The 21,715-nt window shown below is 36.1% G+C and overlaps 1 protein-coding gene across 2 annotated transcripts in view; it reads left to right on the forward strand.

Moving 5' to 3' along the window:
* Positions 1 to 21,715, forward strand: part of GRB14 (growth factor receptor bound protein 14) — a 109,093-nt gene that overhangs the window by 38,103 nt on the left and 49,275 nt on the right. The window contains exon 1 of one of the 2 annotated variants that reach the window (XM_069471991.1): positions 9,083 to 9,262. The exons of the other annotated variant lie outside the window; for it this stretch is intronic. Within the exon in view, the coding sequence (XP_069328092.1) occupies positions 9,200 to 9,262 (63 nt within the window). The 5' untranslated portion in view covers positions 9,083 to 9,199. Of the gene's footprint in view, positions 1 to 9,082; positions 9,263 to 21,715 lie in introns of those variants that run through there. 2 annotated transcript variants of the gene reach the window in all.

The following is a 21,715-nucleotide window of genomic DNA, read 5'->3' on the forward strand; positions in this document are numbered from 1 at the left end:
TGGGGATATCTCATAGCCAAATAAATATATGAGTCTATTGCTTCACAGAGATATCTGGGCAGGAGATAAAAATTTGTGAGCTCCTGCCTATCAGGTGGTAATTAAAGTCCTAGGTCTGAATAAGCTGGACAAAAGAGAGCCAATAGAGAGGCTAACCAAGCATGTTAACATGATGCTGAAGGGCAAATAGAGTGAAGATTTTGAAAAATGCTCATTTTACTTAGCTTTAAGGAGATCATTGGTCAAAGGGTTGAGTTTATAGTAGAGGTCTTAGATTGAGGAATTTGTTGATAAAAGAAAGGAAATGGAGATGTTGTAACTGGAGGGAAATTTTGATATCTTTTGTTTTTAAATTGAGGGGCTTGAGAATGTTTAAAAGCCAGTGAGAGGACTCTGGTTGAGAAAAGGTAAAACATGCAAGGAAGAGAAGAGACCATAAAATAAAGCTTTTAAGAAGCTGAAAAGGAAAGGGGGATGTATTAGTTCCCTATGGCTGCTGTAAAAAATTGCAGCAAACTTAGTGGCATAAAACAACACATATTTATTATATTTTATGGAAATTTGAAATCAGTTCACTGGGCTAAAATTAATGTGTCAGGAGGGCTTCATTGATTCTGGTGGCTTTGGGTGGGGAGGAGATCCATTTTATTTTCTTTTCCAGCATCCTTGGCTCTTGCCTGCATTCCTTGGCCCTTGGTCCTGAATCGCTTTATCCCACTTTGCTTTTGCCTCTCTTTCTGTCTCTGTATCAATGGGTACATTGCCTTCCCTGACTCTTACCCTCATCCTCCTCCCTCTTTTAAGAACCCTTGTGATTACATTGGGACCACCTGAATAAGGATAATCTTCCCTTATCAGCACCCTTAACATAATCACATCTGCAAAATCCCTTTTATCATGTAAGATAAAATATTCACAGCTTCTGGAGATTAGGACATGGAGAGTAGGGGAGATTATTCAACCTCCTACAAAGATCAAGCACAGGTGGAGGGATAGGGAAATAAGAGTACATTTCCTAATGTAATTGGAAAGAAAGAAGGTAGAATATGTGCAAAATATGGGTGGTTTGTATGTCTGGTAGGGAAAATGTAATGTATTTCCTATTCTCTCTTTAGAATAGAGTTTGTGTCACTTTTTGAGGGAAGGGCAGGTAGGAGATCCTTAGAAGAAGTACCATCCTAACAGCTAAAGCACGCCTTCATTTGGCCAATAGAAGAGCCTGCTGTGTGCCAGGAGCCCAGTGGGTACAATGATACAAAGATATCCAATAGAGGATGATTATTACCTTTCTGTCACTGGAGGTTTTCAAGGCATGGTAAGGGACCATTTGACTGAAGAAGTTTATAAAGTATTTCTGGGTACTAAGTTACACGAGATGACCTCATAGACAATTTAATATTTGCTGATTGTATAAGTAATGCATATTTCCTAGATCCAATATGCTTTAAAGAATTAGGTACTATATCACAGAACACATTAAATGCCAGTGGCAGAGATAATTGCACACGAGTGAAGAATGAATATAGTAAGAATTCTGAAGAAGTCGTTGTCGATATTTGAGCAGTCAGAGCTCATGGCATTATAGTTTTATAAGTTCTTGTCCTTTAACTTGAGTAATGTTATAGCTTTTTAGAGTTTAATTTTCCCAGCAATAGTAAGTGAATTATAAAAATTGTAAAAGTGAAAACAGATACATTAAAAATAACCATGACCACTTCCTGCCTGTCTCCCTCCCTTCTCTCCCTCCCTCCTTCCTTCCTTCCTTCCTTCCTTCCTTCCTTCCTTCCTTCCTTCTTTTTTAATTTGCCCTGCATGCCTTTGTCTATTCTTTTGTTTTCAAACTTTGTGAAACACTTGGTTATAAGGTGTTCTCTTTTCCATAGACTAGACTGAAGTCTGCTTTATGATTCAACTGAAAGTTTGTTTCCTTTCAGTAGGTGAATTTAACTGCAACATAGCTGATAACATAAAAGTTTGATGTTAGTACTTTTGTTTTGTTTTCCAGTTACAGATTTTGAAAAAAATTCGCAAGGTGTTTTGTGCTTTCTTACCTTTGTATTTGCTTTCTTTTTATTAGAAAACTTTATATTTCCGTTATCATTATTAAGTGTAACTGTAGGAAAATGCTTGATCCTCTTATTTCTTTAAAAATTTTCTATATTATTCCTTTCTTAGAAGCATTAATAAAACTATTTTCCTCTTCATCCCCTTTTTTCCACCAGCTAATTTTAGCATTATGAAATAAATTTTTTAAAGTTCTCCTGTGATTTCTCAGTTTTAAATAATATCTTTTGATCTTAGTTACCAAGGCAGTCAGGTTATATATAATATTCTATTAATACATACCACGTTCTTCCTATTTCAACTTTTGTCTTCTTGAAAAAAGTTTTATTATTTCTATATTGTTATGGCTTATATTACTTATATTTTATTATAGCAACATAATGATATACTTGATTGGAATTTGGTAGCATAATTAGTTTAAGTGTTTATTCCAGTTCTTTCATTCTGGTTTTCCCTGCCATCTCTTGGATGACCACAGTTTATCTTCCAGTAAATTCATCAAAATTTTATATGTTTCTATATGTTCAAAATTTTCAACATTGTCTGTTGCCCTTATAATTAAGAAGTTTGACTGAATTTAAAAATCTCATTCATATTTTCTTTCTTCAAGGATTTCATGCACATTATTTTATCCAGTGGAGTAACTAGAAGACAGTGGTGTCCACTGAATCCTGTTGTCGAATCTTGCTGTGGGAAATTCAACGACAGACTGATTCCCCCCTACAAGCTATTAGAATGTTTTTGCCTTGCTGTCCACAGGGTTCCAGTAACTTTACTAGGAAGTGTCTAAATGTCGACTGTTTCTCTAGGGAGTTATGTGACTTTCAGTTAAGTCTTTTATTACAAAAGTTTTCCATATATTTTATCTTATTTATTTATTCCTTTCAGTTGTTTTGGTTTTCTTCTGTGAGGATTCCAGTTACGTGTTTATAGGTCTCCTTTACTTGGCTTTAGATTTTTCAGTTTCTGTCTAATGCTTCTTATGTAAAACCATTTTTCTTCTCACTTAGGTTGCTTTTTGTATTTCTGTTATCTATTTACCTTAACCTCAATTTCACTATAGAATCCAACATCTAGCAATTAAATCTCTTGCACTCTTCAGGCTGTTTCTTCTTTTATTGTCTATTATTTTACCAGTGTGAAACTACTTGTTTAGGTCTTTTTGGGGGGAAGGGTGAAGACAGAGTTTCTTTTGGAGGTTCTGGGTTGCCTTAGCTTCTGCATTCCTCTTATTGTGTCTTTATATAAGGCATACTATGATTGTTTTGAGAGTGTGGTTCAAGGACTTTTATCCTAGGGACAGGAGAGGGTTGGAGAACTTATTACCTTCCACCTCTCTGCTTTCCTCTTTCTCATGCAGTTCTCTGTCTCTTGCGCCGTTCTTCTGAATCTGCCCTCATCATCGTTTCTCTTGTATAAAAGTTCTGGCTATAATTTCATGTATTTTTATTAACCTGATCTCAATGACTTTCTAGCTTCTAAAAATTCTTTTAATTTATGGTTTACTGCAAGTACTTTTCTTATTCCAGTCCAGTAAAAAAAGAAGAGATATCTTCTTTCTTAGCAAGGAAATTATTTTTTCTCCTTCTTCTTCTTCTTCTCTTCCTTTGTCTTTTTCTTTTTGTCATGTTGAGTTTTTTTAAGCACGAAGAAAGGTAAGCACGTGTTTTCTCTGTTTTTTATCTAATCCCTTTAAAATTTCAGACTATTATATTTTTCTTAGGAACACCCATAAAGTATATGAAATTTGACGATTGTACAGCTAAGACCTCAATATTGTTCTGGCTTATACCTTCATGAATTACAATTTATGTTGTAAGCTCATACATAGGAAAAAATTTGAGGACTTTACATGTATTTGGCCACTTGATTGATCCTGTTGTTTTTATTTCCCTGACATCTCTGAAATTTTGCCTTTTTCCTAAACTGGTAATTTTCATATTTCACTTGGACTCTTTTTGTGTTTCTAATGGTTCTTCTTGCTTCTATTCAGCATTCCTAGAAACAACGTTGTGCATCTTCCATACTGAAATGAAATTCATATCTTATCAAATATCTCCACCCTCGAGGATGAGAGTTAAACTCCTCAGCATGATGTACAATGACTGTTCTTGTCTGGCCCCTCCATCTGTGTTTTTCCAGGAGTCATCTTTGTTTATAGGATTGTTTTTTTGCTTGTTTTTAACCTGGAATTACCTTCATTTCTGAATCCTTTGTCCTTTAGGGGATTTGTCTGATATCTCATGATGAAGTTAAGCTCTTTCTCTTTTATAGTTACAGCAATTTATTTATAGTCAGTTCCAGAACTTAATGCACTGTTGTATTTTTTAAGTGCCCATCTGCCCTCCTCTAGACAGTAGTTCCTTAGTAGGCAGGGATAATGTGCCTAGAGAACAATTTCAGGTATTGGATAGATGGGCACATTTTTAAATACTTGAATGAACTGATGATTGGTAATGTTTGTTACCACTAGAGCTTATAAATCATTCAGTAATTTCTTTGAAAGAAGAAACATTCTATTAGAGTTTAAGTTGGTGAGAAGTCTTAGACATTCTCGATGGAAGGGAATGTCTGTTGGAGTGGAGGGGAAAATAGGATAGTGGTGGATCAGACCAAGCTCATCAAGTGTGAAGACCGACACAATGTCACCTATTTAGGGAAGTGAAGATTCTTAGTAGAATAAGATGATCTGGTAAAACTAGTGGTTCTGAGTTTATATCTAAATATCTAGACTGTATATTAATGGCTATAACAATCTATTTTGAGATTTTTTTTCTGAAACTGGTTTTCTCAGGACTACACTTGGAACTATGTCAGATAGTGAAAGAGTATCCAAATGTTCCCGTAAAGAAGACTATGTGCTTTTGTTCAGAATAAATCATAAGGGTAACAATTGTTAAGATGAGAAAGAAGGCTTGTCCGCTATGTAACTATGTAACTGGAGTGACTAGTCCTTCCACATTGTGAGTAAACATAATGCCTACTGTGTACAGAGAGCACTCTGCTAAATATTCTGGGAGAAGCAGAGGAAATAAGAGTCTGGTTTCTACCCTTAAGGATTATATTTTTGCTAGGCAGAAAAACTAGGGCCTGCAAAAGGATTTATAAGTTATCAAAGCAATGCATTGTAAATATAGGGCAAGACATGAGAGATGGAAAAGTTTAAGTCTTAAAAATCTACAAATCAAGAATATAATTTCAATGGAAGGATGACTTCCTGGTGGAATGAATTTTGATCTGAGTCTTTGAGAGAGGTAATAAACCTGGATAGTCAATGAGTTACCCCAAATGGGTAGCACAGTAGCGTGTCCAAGGGTCGATGAAAGGCCATAGCAAGTTGTGTCATGCAGAAGATTGGTTGGATAAAAAAGTATTTGTACGACTTGGTAATCAAGAAGCATTCTTCTACCTTATACCCCGCTTCCCCCTTTTTTTCTGTATAAAGCTAAACAGGGATCAGGAGTTGATTAACTTTGAAGTCCCTATAGCACATAGCATAGTACTTTATACATAGTAGAGCCTTCAGTATATATTTGTTAACCAGATTAATAAGACAAACAAATGCTTAGGTACATCAGAAACAAGGGCTATATGAAGATGGACATTTTCTGATAATGTTACATCAAATTATGTAGAACAGTGTGGGAGCACATATTGTAGATTGGAATAGTGAAGTGCCTTGGAGAGGGCCAGATGCAGTTTCCTCTCTGGCTTATTGGCTATGGACTTTGTGAACTTGGGCAAGTTCTTTTTCAATATGTGCTAAAATCTGAGAACCATTTCTTAGCTGTCTGCTCGTCTGGACTTAATTGCCTCATCTATTGAATAACTAGTACCTACCCCATAGAGTTGTGAGGGTTAAATGAAAACTAGCCCAGTGCCTGGCACATATTGAGTGCTCACATAAATATTATTAATAATCATGATAATAGTTATTTTTATTATTCTTAATTGAAATGTTGATATGCATATACTTTGAGTGATAAAATTTACTCTTGTTCTACCAAAATATTGAGCAAAAATATAAATACTGTACAGTGCTATTCCATAATATGTCACTATTGACCCTGTTTTATTAAGAAAATGCTTTTTATGTCAAAATTTAATTTTTGGAGCTAAAGGAAATTCTCTGCAGCAGGAGTTTAAGGAGTGTTTTTTCAGGACCTGCCTTGGACTCTTCCAGGCCTTATAAAAGCTTGATTTCTTTGATCCTCACAGCAATTCTGAAAGAGAGTTGGCCATAGGTTTTTATCCCCATTTTGCAGATGAAGCAAGGTTAGTGAGTGGCAAAGTCATTTCTAACTGATAATGATAAAAAAGATAGGGTAAAGTTACATTTTGAACCAGTGTCTAAAATAACTAGGAAGTAGGATAAAGCACAGTCAATATGAGCACCTGCAAAGGATTACTGAAATGAGACTCCACCTGTCTTGAGTATGCATGCCATCTAATTAGTCTTTCAGTCTGTTGACTATGAAAAGTATATGTAAGTTTCATTTTTCAAAGACAGTTGCCTTTTTGGTAGGATAAATGCCAAATTTTATTCTTCATAGTTTTCACTGAAAATTCAGGAACTTCAGTGTTCAAGTGTTCCAGAGAGATGACCTATCATACTTAAGCAGTTAGTTGTCTATTAAGTGTTTTTAAAAATTTTTTAAAGTTTTAATTATTATGGGTACATAATAGTTACATATTTATGGGGTACATGTGATGCTGTGATACAGGCAGACAATGTGTAATGATCAAATCAGGGTAACTGGAGTATCTATCACTTCAAACATTCATCACTTTCTTTGTGTTAGGAACATTCCAATTTCACTCTCTTAGTTATTTTAAAATATACCATAAATTATTATTTGCTATAGTCTATTAATTGTTTTTAAGCCGTTAGAGGGAAATTACATTGCACTGTAATAAATACAGGACCCAGACACTGTTTTGACTTCAAGGTTCATTTTAGTGTTTAACAGGCTCTGTAGTGTGATATAAAACAGCATTTCTGGATTCCCAATGACTTCGACTTCAAACCTTGGGGTCAACTCTGGGACCTTCACTTTATACCCACGTCAATTTTCAAGCTCTGCTTATTTTTTTCTCCTAATCATTTTTCAAAGCAAATGTCATTTCCTCCTTGAAGCCTGCCATGATCTCACCAATAATGTGTAGTTTCTTCTACCTTCGTGTGCCCTTGATACTTGGCATTTAATCACTATTAGTCTCAGCCCACTACTGAGTGTGATATTTTAATTTAAAAACAAGTTTCTCTATTCTACCATGAGATAGTGACCTTATCTTATTCAATAGTGTGTTCCTACTGCCTAACACAGTGCTTGGCAAACAGTGAATATATTACTTAATAATTTAGTGAAATGAATTGCTTTGATTATGGTGAAACCCCAATAAGATTTTTGAGACCAAAGAGATAACACTTTGTAATCTTCAAAGACTAAATTGACAAAAGAAGACTGAAAAAGCCAAATATTATGGATCATATTCTTGAAATTGTATAGTTATCGTGGGCTTTGTTATTGTTGGCTTGCCAAAATGTGGCTCACGGTTAGACCAGAATATTTTACTTCACAAATGGTAACCGCGGCACCCCTGTATTAATAGTTTTTTTTTGGTAACTTTTAAGCTAATGGGATAAAGATCAAATTAATGTCCCCAAAATAGATCTGCCTGTGATATTTCATATTAAGTGTATTACCCTCCTCCACCAACTACTATTCTGAGAGGTTGTTGGTTTTGAAATTCAAAGTAGGGAACCTTGGAGTTGTGGTGTCTCTCTTTCTTTTGAGGAATATGAGCTCACCATGCATATAAAACACACTCATGTGTAATGAAGTAAAGTGAACCCTGCCTCGTAGCAGTCTAGATAATGAAATGGAAAGTTTGTGTCTGGATTGCCGACAATCTTCCATTTTGCCTTGTTACTACAACAATCACGTTGTAATCTAGAAATTATGAGGGATTCTTCTCCTGCAGAAGGCAGTGGGTCATTTTAGTGGGTCACGGTTGGAAGCACTGAGTAGGTTCAGTAAAGCGTGTCCAGATGTCAGTCCAGAAGGGATTTTACAATTGTAGAAACTCAGATGAGTTTTAACTTTGCAATACTTTTTGTCGTTTTTGAGTGTTTCTTTTATTTAGACTTTATTGAAAAATTTTCTTGTTAGTGATCAATATTCTCAATATTATGATCAATGTAAACCTCCTCCAACCCCCCAAAATATTAGAATCAAATTTTAGTTATTATAAGAAAAAAATGTAAAATGGTTGTTAAAATTTTGAGATAGCTTTGAGCAGTGGCTATTTTTTAAATGCTTTTAATTGAATGAAATATGCTAAATTATACAGATCTGTGCTTTTTAAAAGCATAAGTGTTTTGTTTTTATATATTATAGTTTAGTGCCCCCTTTATAATTAAAATTATTATTTAGGTTGATTGTTAAGACAATATTTAACAGGTAGTATTTAACAGTGTATGACCTCAAGGATAGCTGGAAGGTCCATAATTTAAAAATTTAAAAATTTTAGCTGTTTAGGAGATGAAGTATATCCATGTATATTAAAAATCTTTTATTATAACATAAATTAACACTTTGTACCAATTCAAACGTCAAGATTATTTTTTATTTTATATAATATGTTGCATTTGACCAATTCATCAATTTTATAAATGGCATAAATAAATTTAGTTCATTTACATATTTATATACTTTAAAAAAGACCAATATAAACAGTTTCTTATCTGCCATATGTTGAAATGCTTTAGTAAAGACATAACTGCCTAGTCAACAAAGATGGCATTGAATTGCCCTGTTTTGGAAAAAAAAGTTAAGTGAACTAGATGCCTGTTAATCTGGTTCTTTAAATATCATAAACAAAAGTATCAGAATGTGTTTCCAAGGACAAAGGCAGGGTTTTCTGGCCTTTGATTGGTTGCTGCTTTGCCCTGTCCCACAGCCATCCTTAATTGGCTTTGGGTAGATTGGAATCACATAAGCAGGGTGACATTTATTACTTTTCCTCCCTGTTTCTTTGCACTGAGCCCTGAGATCCCCAAGTAGTAAGTGTAAAAGATTTCTTTCGTTTTGTCCATGATCTACGAGAGAGGATCATTCTAAGAAGAGCAGGCATGAGTTTGAGTGCAAGAAGAGTCACTCTGCCTGCAATAACGCCAATAGTTCTACAAAAAAGGGTATGTGACTTCTTTTCCCTTTTTTTCTTTAATTTTTCTTGCTGCTTTTTTTCCTGTTACTGTGTGTTTATTAATATGTTAGAAGCTTTATTTACATATCCTTGAGAGAGACTATAATTCATTCAGGCTATAGGTAATTAAAGGACATATTACTGGAACCAAACTAGGAAAAAAAAATGCTGCGCTAGAACATCGCTATGGTAAAAAACCTCCATGTAAAAGCAGTTTGGTCTCGATTTCAGGTCATTGTGATTTAGAGAATGTATTAAAGCTTTTTCTTTTTTTTTTTTTTCCTTCTACTGTAACTTCAGGCCTCTGCCTTTAGTTGAATAGGAAATCTGCTACCCATTATGTTTTTAAATTTGTTTACTAAGGAACAGTTTCTTTGTTGCACGATAATTCATAATATATCCATTTATTCATTGTTGAATGGACTATATAATTGTTTTACTATTTAAACATGTGGCACCAGTGTATTATCCTCAAGTTTCTATCCATTTCTATTGAGTTTCTGGCTATTTGCTTAGGAAAAACTTTCCATTAAATTCCCCTCTGAAAGTGCTTTCTGTTAATTATTAATACAGTGAATCCTGTGTATGAAAATATTTTATTTTTTACAAAAATAGTTTTTTGTAAAGATTATTTTCACAGTTTACTTGCAGCATTTATCTTATAAGGTGATATATACACCATGTAATGTAGCCGTGCTAAACTTACCTTGTAAATAACCAAATGGGAACATCATGTTGAACTCCTTAGAGAGCCAAACGTGTTGCATTGAGAAGGACAGCACTAAAACAGGTTTTTGACAATGTGCTTTCCAAATGATTTTGGTGACACCAGAAACTAATGTTTATTTCCGTAGTCAACTTCTAATAGTTAACTGTTAACTAACAGTGTATTCCATTAAGTCAAAGTTCATGTTTTAATTTATTTGAAACATGACAAATCTAACAATTGAGTTGTTTAATTTTTAAACGAATGGCTCTCTCTTTATTGTTTTTAGCTTTTAGGTTTCAGTTTATTTTCTTATCCGGTGACCGTTTGTTTACTAGGGACATTTCACTCAGCATTGGAATAGCTATATGGTAATTTTGCTAACATGTGTTCTTTATCTTTTCTGAGGCCTTTCTCTCATCTTAAGCAAATTTAATTAAAAATATTTTGCTTTGAGCTTGAATATTTTGAATTGGACTTAGCATTGCATTAATAATAACATGGGCTCTCTGACTCACTGGAGATGTGAAAAGGTATATTAACATATCAAATCTGTGTTCTCATGTTTGAGTTCTTCTTTATCCAGTTAATATTGCAGTTTAGATTGACGAAGAAACTTTTGTCAAGCGGGTTGTTTTTGATGACATGTTGGTATGACGGAAAGCGTACCATCTGGACTTTCTGTTTACTGGCTGTGTGACCTTGGACAAATCACTAAAACTCTCGGAATCTTTATTTCATCACCTTGCAATAATAGCTGAAGAGTTTTCAGTAAATGATCTCTTTTGTCTTATTTGTATCTATAATTCTGTGAATCTATTTTATATTTTCATGGTAACAGTAAGATATTTAAACCATTTCTTATTTTTTTAGACAGAGTGTACAACATTAGGAAAGGATGCTATCATTTTCAAGGACTTTGAGCAGTTAATCTAGGGGAGATTGGTTATGAGGAAAACTTGGCTAGAAAATAACTTCTAGCACTGATTGTTAAGTAGCAAAACAAGATTAATCTGGAAAGCTGTGATTATTATTGATGTTAGATCTGAGCTGCCAATGGACACATCACTGTGATTTCTCTTGGTTTTTTACTAATAAGTCTCTTATTAGGTTCCTATGATAATAATTATGTAAGTCAAAATTCCCTAAACCCAAATCCATGATTATACCTTTTCAGTGAGTACACACATTAAAAATTTCTATAATTTAGCACATCATTATTTGCTGAAAGTACTTATGCTGTTTCTTTCTTCTGACATTTTAAGCCCCACAAGACCCATTTGTCTATTTGATTGTTTCGAAAATCTTAATATCTTTTATTTTAATAATTGAGTATTTTCTGACTGAAAAACATCCATCTGCTCTTGCCATACCGTGGCTAATTTTTTTTCTTTCAAGATAGGAAATTATTCCACACTTGAAATTAACTTATTTTCTACATATGCCATAATTTAAAACAATCTTATAAATCAGTACAAGCTTTTCTCAGAGCATACTGGGGGCAACTTCTCATTTTCCCAAGCAGGCAGGTGCTTTTCCACAGGTTTGGCATAAAGTTTGCTCATCCTGAATGGGTGTCTCTTGCAAGATAATTTACCAACTGGAATCCTAATCACTTGAAAGGCTGAGAACATTTCTGAAAATGCTCATTAGCACTAGGGGGTAATTTTCTTATCAGCTAGTGTGTCTGATACAAATGGCTATAAGATTCTCTTGGGAATGATCAGGAACTTGAATTTTAAACATGGTCCTTAACGTGGTGTAGGTCTATTTTGTAGCAGAGCAAGTATATTTTGATCTTTGAGAAACAAGGTATTAATATTTTGGTAGCTTCTCTATCAAGTAAATGGAAAATAAATTTTTGACTTCCTCTAATTCTATTAGGATCTCATTTCCCTGATTTTAGTGAATCAGGGTTCCAGCAAAGAAGGTTTCATCATAACCCTCAGAAATGATCACATCCTTACTAAACATTCTGAAGGAATCTTTTACTTCATAGCATTTTCCTCAGATAACCACTAGGTCATGCTTTTTTTTTTTTTTTTCCCCCCAAATGAGAAGACTGAGTCTCTTGGGTGTTGAGTGACTTATGCAAGGTCACCCGGAAGGTCAATGGCAAAGCTAGAAATAGAATCTAGATCTTGTGACTTCCAGTATGTTTCTCCTAGATACGTGTTACCTCCTGAAATTCATATGGTAATGAGATTGCCTTTTGGTGTGTATGATCGCGACTCAGCTTCAAGTCCGGAATTAGCCTAGGCAAATCCTTTCATCTTCTTCTGCACCTCTACCAACTCCCATACACTCCACTACAGAAAACATTTTATTCAGGAGCGAAAGCAATTGTAAGCAGCCCTGCATGTGTGTGAAGGAGTGAGATGGAAAGACAGTTTATACCTGGAACTCTGGATTGTCACAGTACATCAAGAAAACATTTTAAGGTCCCAGAGAGTTAACAAAAGATTCAATCACTGTAAAGTATAAATTAACTGCAATATAAAATCCACGTTCTTTTACAGAAGGATGCAAGATCAGAAGGCCAAATGTTCTTGTCCTGATTCTGTGGGTTGGCATGTTTCATCTCTCTCTCAGATTAACATTGTTTTTAAATTTTGTTTGCAAGCAGTTTTGCATTCTTTATCTATGCTATAATTGCAAGAGGTGTTCATAAGCACACAAGATCCTGAAGTATCTTCTGAAATCTGAGAGAAAAGGGGGGTCTGTCTATGTTTATGATATATTTTTCTTAAGATTCAAATCCTTTTGGAAATTGTAAATTCATGAGTATAACATGGAGCAATGCCATTTATGCGAAGATCTAATTCTCCATCCGTGTAAGAGAATATTTTATGTTATAACCCTCTCTACTCAATACAATTAGAGTCATTGCTCTGATTTTCTAAAAACGATTTTGTGGAGGAAAGAATACATATTGCATATGTATTCTTGAAATTAACTTACTCTCATATCAACATTTCACTATTTTCCCCGGAAACATTTAAACATGTACAAAATCAATCCAAACTTATTAGCACTCACTATGCTTCAGGGCCTGCTGCCTCTCGGCTTGCCCAGCTGCACCTGAAGCCCCTGCTCCGGCACAGTTTTCCTCCTCATGCTTTCCACAGCATCTAAGGTTTGTATCTTTGTGTGCTGTGGCCTACAGATAACTCTGAGCTCATGTTTGCTTTCCCAAATGCTGTCGATTGTCCAAGTCTCAGCTCAGGCTGTGTGTCTTCTCATCCTAGAGGCCTTCTAAGACCTTTTCTTTTCACATTTATCTTCACGGTGTCTCAACTAAGTATCCGTGGATATGCCTTTGTTACTCATTTATCAATTCCTTAATTACAGCCCTGTGACATCAATTTTATTATTTCCTTTTATAATATTTCAGTCTTATTAGCTATTCAAAGCTAATATGCTTCTTGATTTTTCACATACGGCTTTTAATCTCTTTACATCTTTTTAAAATTTTTGCATATCTTGCACCATTTGGTTTTCAAAATTTGTCTATTTTTGGTCTTACAACTAAATTTTTTTTTTTTTTTTGAGACAGTCTTGCTCTGTTGCCTTGGGTAGAGCGCAGTGGTGTCATCATAGCTCGTTGCAACCTCAAACTCCTGGGCTCAAGCGATCCTCCTGCCTCAGCCTCCAAGAGTGCTAGGATTTCAGGCATGAGCCACCGCGCCCAGCCAACAACTAGATGTTAATGTTTTAAGGGAACTGATCTTTTTGATAAAGTGCTTTGTTAGTTATAGGCAGAATTTAATTTCATGTAACCAGAAAACTCAAAGGACAGTGGTTTAAAGAGGGAAGAGATTTATTTTTCTTTTACTTTGAAAGAAGGATCAGTCCAAAGCTAACATAGCAGCCCTACAATGTCCTCAGACAACCAAGCTCCTTGTTTTTTATTCTATCTTCTCTAGTGTGGATCCTTTTTCCTTTTATGGAAAGATAAGTGTAAATATCTAATCTTCCTGTTCACAATCTTGGCTTAGAGAATGGGAAGGACCAAGGGCAGGCTGGCTAGTTTTATCCCAGGTTACCATGCCATTCTGGAATAACTGGGAGCTTCTGCTTGCATCTTACTGGCCAATTGAAATGTGGCCAACTCTGGATACAAGGGAAGTCAGGAAATGCAGGCCTCAGCTCAGCACACTTCCTTTCTCACCAGAATCAGGATTCGTCATGAAGGAAGAGGGGAAGGGTGGCTGTTGGTGGGCAACTAGCCTTCTCCACAAGTGCCTCAAACGGATTAGGCATTCAGTGATTATTTGTCTCTTGGATTTTTATGATTGTGATGCCAGATATGGAATATGGTTATGCTTTTTGAGCAAAAAGTTATTCTATTACTTGTGAGGGGATGGTAGCTGTGGTATGTGGGGAGAGAGCAGATTTCCTTGGTGAGAGAGAGTGAGTAATGGAAGTCCACTGATGGTGGCCTGAGTTTGGATGGTGGACTTGCGTGGAAGGTGATGGGGAAGTGTTAGTAGATATTGTTACTGCTTTTTACCCAGAGTTCTCATTCTTGCTAAACCTTGATGTGTATTCTGCCTTTTTCATTTTTATACAGGGTAACCTAGTTGCACATTCAATGAGGAAGAGTGTCATACAAGTGAATAGTTTTTGTATTTTCACAAAATGCTTCCTTTCCTGAGAAGTATGTTTTTAGGAAGTGTGATATAGTAGAGATTATTTGTGTGTTTTAGAGCCAGGAATCCCTGAGTTTGAGCTCAGCTCTGTCACTAAGCAGTGGTGTGACCTTGGATGCATTGTTTTAAACCTTTCTGAGAATCAGTTTCTCTGTCTTGGTGATAATGATGCTCTCTCACAGAGTAGTTATGAGGGTTTAAGAGGATAAATATTTAGAAGTATTTGACACATAGTAAAACCCAATAAATATGAATTCCTGTTTTTCTCCACCTGTGAAATGGCATGTTTACTATTCCATAAACAGTTTAAAATCTCCCTATTACTAAGAATTTGAATTTTCTGTACCCTATCCTACTAAAGTGATTATCTAAAAATTTCCTTATAGCAAACGAGTCAAACAAAAATTGTTTTTCCGTCATATAATGCATTCAGGAGGAGAAAGATGATATACCTTGTTCCCACTGCTCACCTTCTGTAACTTTATTTTATTTTAAGACAAAGTTTCACTCTCTTGCCGGGGCTGAGCGAAGTGGCACAAGTATAGCTCACTGCAACCTCAAACTCCTGGGCTCAAGTGATCCTGCTGGCTCACCCTCCTGAGTAGCTGAGACTACAGACACGTGCCACCATGCCCCGCAATTTTTTTTTTGTTTGTTTTGTAGAGATGAGGTCTCTCTATGTTGCCCAGGCTGGTCTTGAGCTCCTGGCCTCAAATGATCCTTCTGCCTCAGCCTCCCAAAGTACTAGGATGACAGGTGTGAGCCACTGTGCCCAGCCCCTTTCTGTAACTTTAGAAGGACTCTAATTTGAATTTTAAAGAATTGATTCAATTATTATATGCTGATGATTTTTTAAAAATCTGGGAACATAGATTTAAATACAATAAGATAGGTGGTTAATTACTCCTCCTTTCAATATCCTAGGTAGTGTTAGGTGCAGACTTCTGGGTTGTGTATTTGAAAGAGATAAAAGTGGACCTAGCATTAAGACTTTGTTTCAGTAGACAAGAGGTGTTGCCAGAATGTTAGCTAGATGATGGCAGGGACTTGTCACTTCTGATTATCACTGGACCCAATGCCCAGTACAGAGAAGGCACAGAGTTGGTATGTACTTACCATCAGTTGGATAAATACACTTTTTGTAAAAACAAGATTGAGCTCTTTAGATACTGACTGATATTGACACTTCCTTCTTCACACTTGTTTCTCTGTTGCTTTTCCTTCATTTTTGCTGAATTTTATCTTTTGGGGTGAAAAACCATCCAATCAGGCCTGTTTTTTACCCTTATTCATCTCCGACTTGCTGCTGTGGGCAGTTTGGTGTACTCACTGCCCTCGACACAGACAGCTATAGTGTGTTCAGCACTGATTATAATTCTCTTTAATCTTCATAAGAACTCTGCAAGGTGGGTGGCCAAACCCATTTCTGGATGAGGAAAGTAGGCTTGGAGAAGGCAAGAGTCTTTCCCAAATCACCCACGCATAAATGACAGGCGGGGCTGAGATGCAGGCCTCTTTCACCCGGGGCTGGAGGCTGCTTCTCAGAATCGCTGGGGCTCACGCGCTACAGAGCTCTTCTCCACAGTGCAGCTGCACTGCTTTGTTCTCTCACCCATTATCTACTCCTGGGACAAATCTTACCTTTTCTGCCTATCTGCCTTTTGCCTTTCTAGTTATTTGTCCTTGCTGTGCGCTCAGTCTTGCCTGTAAGACATAGTGACTAAACCAACAGGTCAGTTTCTTAGATCTACCCAGGACTGTAGGGGTCTCTGGGAACTTACCTTACAAATGCCTTATGTTGCTTTCAAAAATTTATAATAATATTCCCTAACATTAATTGAGTGCTATTAGGTTTGCCAGCATTTTACCCATTTTATGGTATGAGGAATCTAAAACTCGTAACTGATAGTGAGCTGGTGGTCTAGGATCTGATCACAGAGCGGACCCCAGAGTCCCCCATCCTCTGTGAGCACCTGGACTGGACCTCCATGAGAACAGGCATTGGGCCTCATATTATTTCATACACTATGATGCCTGGTCCATGTTTGGCAGGGAAGGCTGATTAAAAATAGCTGGGCTAATGAGCAGTCTCAGACTCTTGCTTGGGGCAGTCTGTAGGTCTGGCTCTCCTGGCCATGCACCAGTACCCTAAGCCCAGTCGCGAAAATAAGAATCTCTTTTTGGCAGAAAAAGGAAGCAAGACTTTTGGTAATTTCAAATACTAACCCCAGAAAGGATAAAGATTTTCCACCCCTGTAGGATATTAAAAATGCTTGCTCTTAAGACAGTTCTAAAAGAGGAATTCAGAATTTGTTTTGGCATGAACAGCACTGTCAAAAAGTGATTAAGCCTCCTAATCAGACATGCATATTTGAGCGTATACATTCAGTTGTGTTTGGGAAAATATCAGGAATATTATTTTATAGTTTCAGAAGTTAAATTAGGTTGTGTAGTTCTATCAAGATATGAAGAAAAATTTTGACATCACTATTCTAAATCTCAGACAGAACTTTGAGCTTGAAAGAAAGTCACAAGAAAGATTTCTGGTGAAGTGATGTGTGTGTGTATATATATGTATACACACCAAAACAAAATCCTTCTTATTGAAGTTTAAAATGTAGAAATCATTATTTTAAAAATTAAAATAGTTAAGAATTTTAAAAAATAAATTAAAACTTTGTTACAAGCTTATATCTAGCAGAAACTCCATGGGGTTAACAATATTAAGGTTGTAATTTTCAAAACATGGTATTTTCTTTCTCTATTTGCACCAACTGATAAATGAAGACTCCCTCTGCTGGCTGTTTCAGTATTTGCAATTTTTCTGGCAAGATGCTGAGAAAAGTGAAAAACAGAAACAGCCTTTTTTGACATTCAGAAAGCTAGGTGCCTTGGGACATATACATATATTTATGTTCTAGTGTTTAGTTATCTAGCACTTTTATCCAAATGTCATGTAGAAAAGTTGGATGAGCAGAGAAGAAAGAACACAGCATCAGGTAAGAAACAGAGACAGGTTCGTACCTGGCTTGGCCAGTGACCAGCCGGAGGTCCCTGAGCAGGGCAGATCCCAGCCTCAGTGTCTTCATTTGTAAAATGGGAGGATTCAGTGGATGTTCTTCAAGAACACATCTAACCTTTAGTATTTTATGATTCTAATAGTATTGATTCTATTTCTTTTATAGGACTATGTACTATACATGTTTATACTGATATAAAATAAATATTTAGAAAGATGAAGGAAAAGTAAAATTACAAAATGGGTATAAATCAATTGTTCCTAATGTTGGCACAGCATGGGAATGTTAGGATCTAGAAAGTAATGTTTTATATGCCATTATAAGTTTGTAAAAGAATATCCCCAATGTCCCAGAAAGATTGAACATATTAAATAGCATATTTCACTGTATAGCACTTTAAATTACAAGAAGCATCATTATTTTATATACTTACAATTAAGGTGTAATATAGTATTGATAGTAAGTTACATACAAATTTTTGAGAAGTTAAATGTGAAAAAGTGTGCTTTTAAAAATCAGTGAAATAAGGAAGTTTCTGAAAGTGCTTCAACTGATGCTAGACGGCTCTACATAGTTGTAATAAGTCTGGTGTGTCCTGGCTCTGATAAATGCATCTTTCCTTTCCTCATGTTTTCCCTTTCTCTCTTTTAAACTCTTCTTCCACTCCTCCTCAACTTGTTCTTTTTTCTCACTATGTGAACCAGTTTTTAACTTTTTCACTTAGACATGTCTTATGGCTATTCTGGGAACAAACTATTGCTTAAAGACTGAAAGGAGATACTGGAATAACATCATGTCCAAAATAAGCATGGCCAGTGGTTTTCTGCTTTAAATATGAATAAGCATTAGCACTTTGTGAAGCTTTTTTCATTTCAAAGATGAATTATTGCTGGCATCTTAGCAGGAGTTGCATGAGTTTTAAAAACTCTAAAGCTTCAGAGAACACTGCTTTGATAAAGTCATTGGAAACATTAGTGTGGAATTTGTGATTTGACCCTCTCTTTTTTATTATATTGGATTTAGTTGTTAAAATAACGCGTGTGTGTGTGTGTGCGTGTGTGTGTGTGTGTGTGTGGTGTGTGTGTGGGGGGAGAGAGAGATTAGGATATTTTTTAACTTAGTTTTTAATGCTTGCCTTCTTTAATAATGAAATTGGAGCAGTTTCTTTTACCCTTTTTCTGCCACATGATAGAGCAAACCAAAAGGGCTTCCATTTTCTCCCTTTGTAAAATTGAACCCTCACTTTAGTTAGGGTCTTTCTTTCTACACTTTAGGAAGAAAGGAAGCCCAAGGAAGGAACAGGCCCATGGCTCTAGGCTTGACACAAGGAGAGCAGAAAGGGTAAAGAACAGAGTAGGAGAATAAAGCTGAGTAGAGGGGCTTTAAGGAGATGTTCCGGCCGAGCCTCCTTGGGCCTGCAGGCTGTCTTTCTTGTCTGGATTGGAAGCCTAGATATGGCTTTGTTCTGCAGTATCACTGCCCAAAGCTGTCTGGTGTGACAATGCTAACTCCCTTTTCATGCCAAGTTGAGGGCATTTCTAGTGGTGAGGCCACACTAGACCCTCTTTAGCCTCATGCTGGATGGGAAACTAATATATCATAAAGCTTCACCCTTGCTTTTTGAATGCATATCCAGAACTTCTGGAAGCTCTCTATGGATCCCCACTAACACAGGTCCTCTAATTCCGAATCTTTTCATCTCTATCCAGGCATGACCTGTAATTTTCCAGTAGAAATGTAATCACATACAAATCTATCCCAGGGCAAAGTTTTTACAGAGGTGGCGTGGGGATGATTCATCTTGTGACCTTAAGGATAAGAGCCACGACACAAAAGACTGTGGAAGCAGAGAAAGGGCACTGGTCAGTGGGGACTCAGTGGCACTGCCTCACCAAACCCCTGGTTTGAAATGGGGGAAAGTAATAAGCCGCAATCTGGTTAACCCATTGTGGGGCAGATCTTCTGTTACTTGTAGCTGAACCCTTTCCTAACTGATTAAGTCAACATGTGGCTATTTATCCTTATTCTCATAGCACTTTGTAATCCTCATGTAAAACTGTGATTTTTTAATTATTAAAAGATAATTCTTTAGGATTTCTAATAATATATTGACAACGTTTTTGAAAAGGCACCCTGTCATTTGTTTATCTTAAAACGTATTGCGTATCGTGGTGGTCTCCTTGGTAGTTTGCCCTGATGGAAATCAGTGTTCAGCAGTCCTGGGCAAAGGTGACCCTTCCACAGGCCACCTGGTCCCTGTGCTTCCTCACCTGTCCTTACAACTTAGTCCTTCTGATCTCAGCAAAGTGATCTGTTTACTGTTTCCTGAGCATTTTTCACTCTTTCTTCCCTGGTATTTTTGGTCATAATATTTGTCCCACCCAGATGTTTTCCTACCTTCTTTTCTAATTCTCACAGAATCCCAGACATGAAGTAGGCCACAGAAGTCACCTAATCCACCTTTGTTCACTTCACAGATTTTATGGAAACTTGCCTATGTTTTCTCTTTGGTCCATGTGTGTCTTTTCTCTCCTAGTGCTTTTCAAACTCTGTGGGGTTTCAGCACTACTATTTGGGAACCTCGAATACTGTCTCATACAGGGCTACTCATGATGGTTTCACTCATCACTGAAAGGACAGTTTTGATTGTCACTGTGTGCCCCCACACTGTGCTAACTGCTGGGGATGCGGGAGGAAGCAAACACTGTGGTAGTCCCTGGGGGCATGCGGTGTTCTGGGTAGCGGAGGGCGGTGGGTAGTAAGTATATAGTTGTGCACATGCATGTATGAACAAAGGGCCTGGGCCTAAACTGGGAGCTTCCCCACACAAATGATGGTTTATGTGAGATCTCAGGGAGGAGAAGAAGTAGAAGGTGTTCGAAGGAGTAGCAGCGTGTGCAAAGGCCCTGTGTTGGGAAGGAGCAAGGCTTTTTCAAGAAACTGAGAGAAAAATGTGGTTGGAGTCAGGAAGAGATTGTAGAGGATAAAGCTGAAAGGAGGCACAGGTAATAGGGAATGGACCTGTTGTGTCGATCAGTTCTTGTAATTCTGATATTGGTGACAATATGTTTTGAGTTATCTTACAACTAATTAAACATGTACTGTTCATACTCATGTAAAATGTGTGGTTGAATATCTCTGTTGATGGAGAGAATTGAAGACTTTTCTTGCTGCCCGATATCCCTAAACTATCTACTGTACTGCTCTTAGTAGATATTTGACAGCTAGCAAAATAATACAGGATGGCAATAAGAAAATAGTAGGTATTCTTGAGCTGTTAGGGTCTTTTGAAAGAGTTTAAAACACTGTTATAAACTTGGAATAAGTAATAATGACTACATTGCTTCCCATTCCCTTGAAGGGAACACACTGAGTTGCTTAATTCAAAATATCTAGGAATGTCTCCTGTTATCTTAGGGCACTGCGTTCCTTATTTAAAAGAATGTAAAAATCCAGGGCTACTCTGACCTTGGTTATAAAAGTTATTTCACATGATTTAGATACATTGCATATCTATTAAAAATAATAAATAAAAAATCTTGAAACATTAGAAGGTGCTTTATAATTTTACAGCAGTTGAATGATAAACTTTTAAAGCGCTATAGAAATAACTCTACTTTGGAACACAGTTCAGAGCAGACTGCTGTGGGCCTTGTTCCTTAATTTTTATTTTCGAACTAATATATAGTTTATGAACTATATATTAATGACATGTATAATTAATAGATATATATAAATGAATTTGTGTTTTTTGTTTAAAATTGTATGCTTTTCATCATAGTAAGATCCTATTTAAATATAGTATTTAAAAATAAATATGGTATCTAAATTTTTTAAAATTAAATATTAATTTGGTTTATTTAAAAATATTTTATTTTTAATTATTATGGATACATGATAGTTGTATGTTTATGGGCTACATGTGATATTTTGATATAGACATACAATGTTTAATGATCAAATAAAGGTAACTGGGGTATCCATCACTTCAAGCGTTTATCACATCTTTGTGTTAGGAAAATTTCAAATCCACTCTTTAGCTTATTTTAAAATGCACAATAATT

The sequence above is a fragment of the Eulemur rufifrons genome, chromosome 1, assembly GCF_041146395.1.
Source record: "Eulemur rufifrons isolate Redbay chromosome 1, OSU_ERuf_1, whole genome shotgun sequence".
Lineage (NCBI taxonomy): Eukaryota > Metazoa > Chordata > Mammalia > Primates > Lemuridae > Eulemur > Eulemur rufifrons.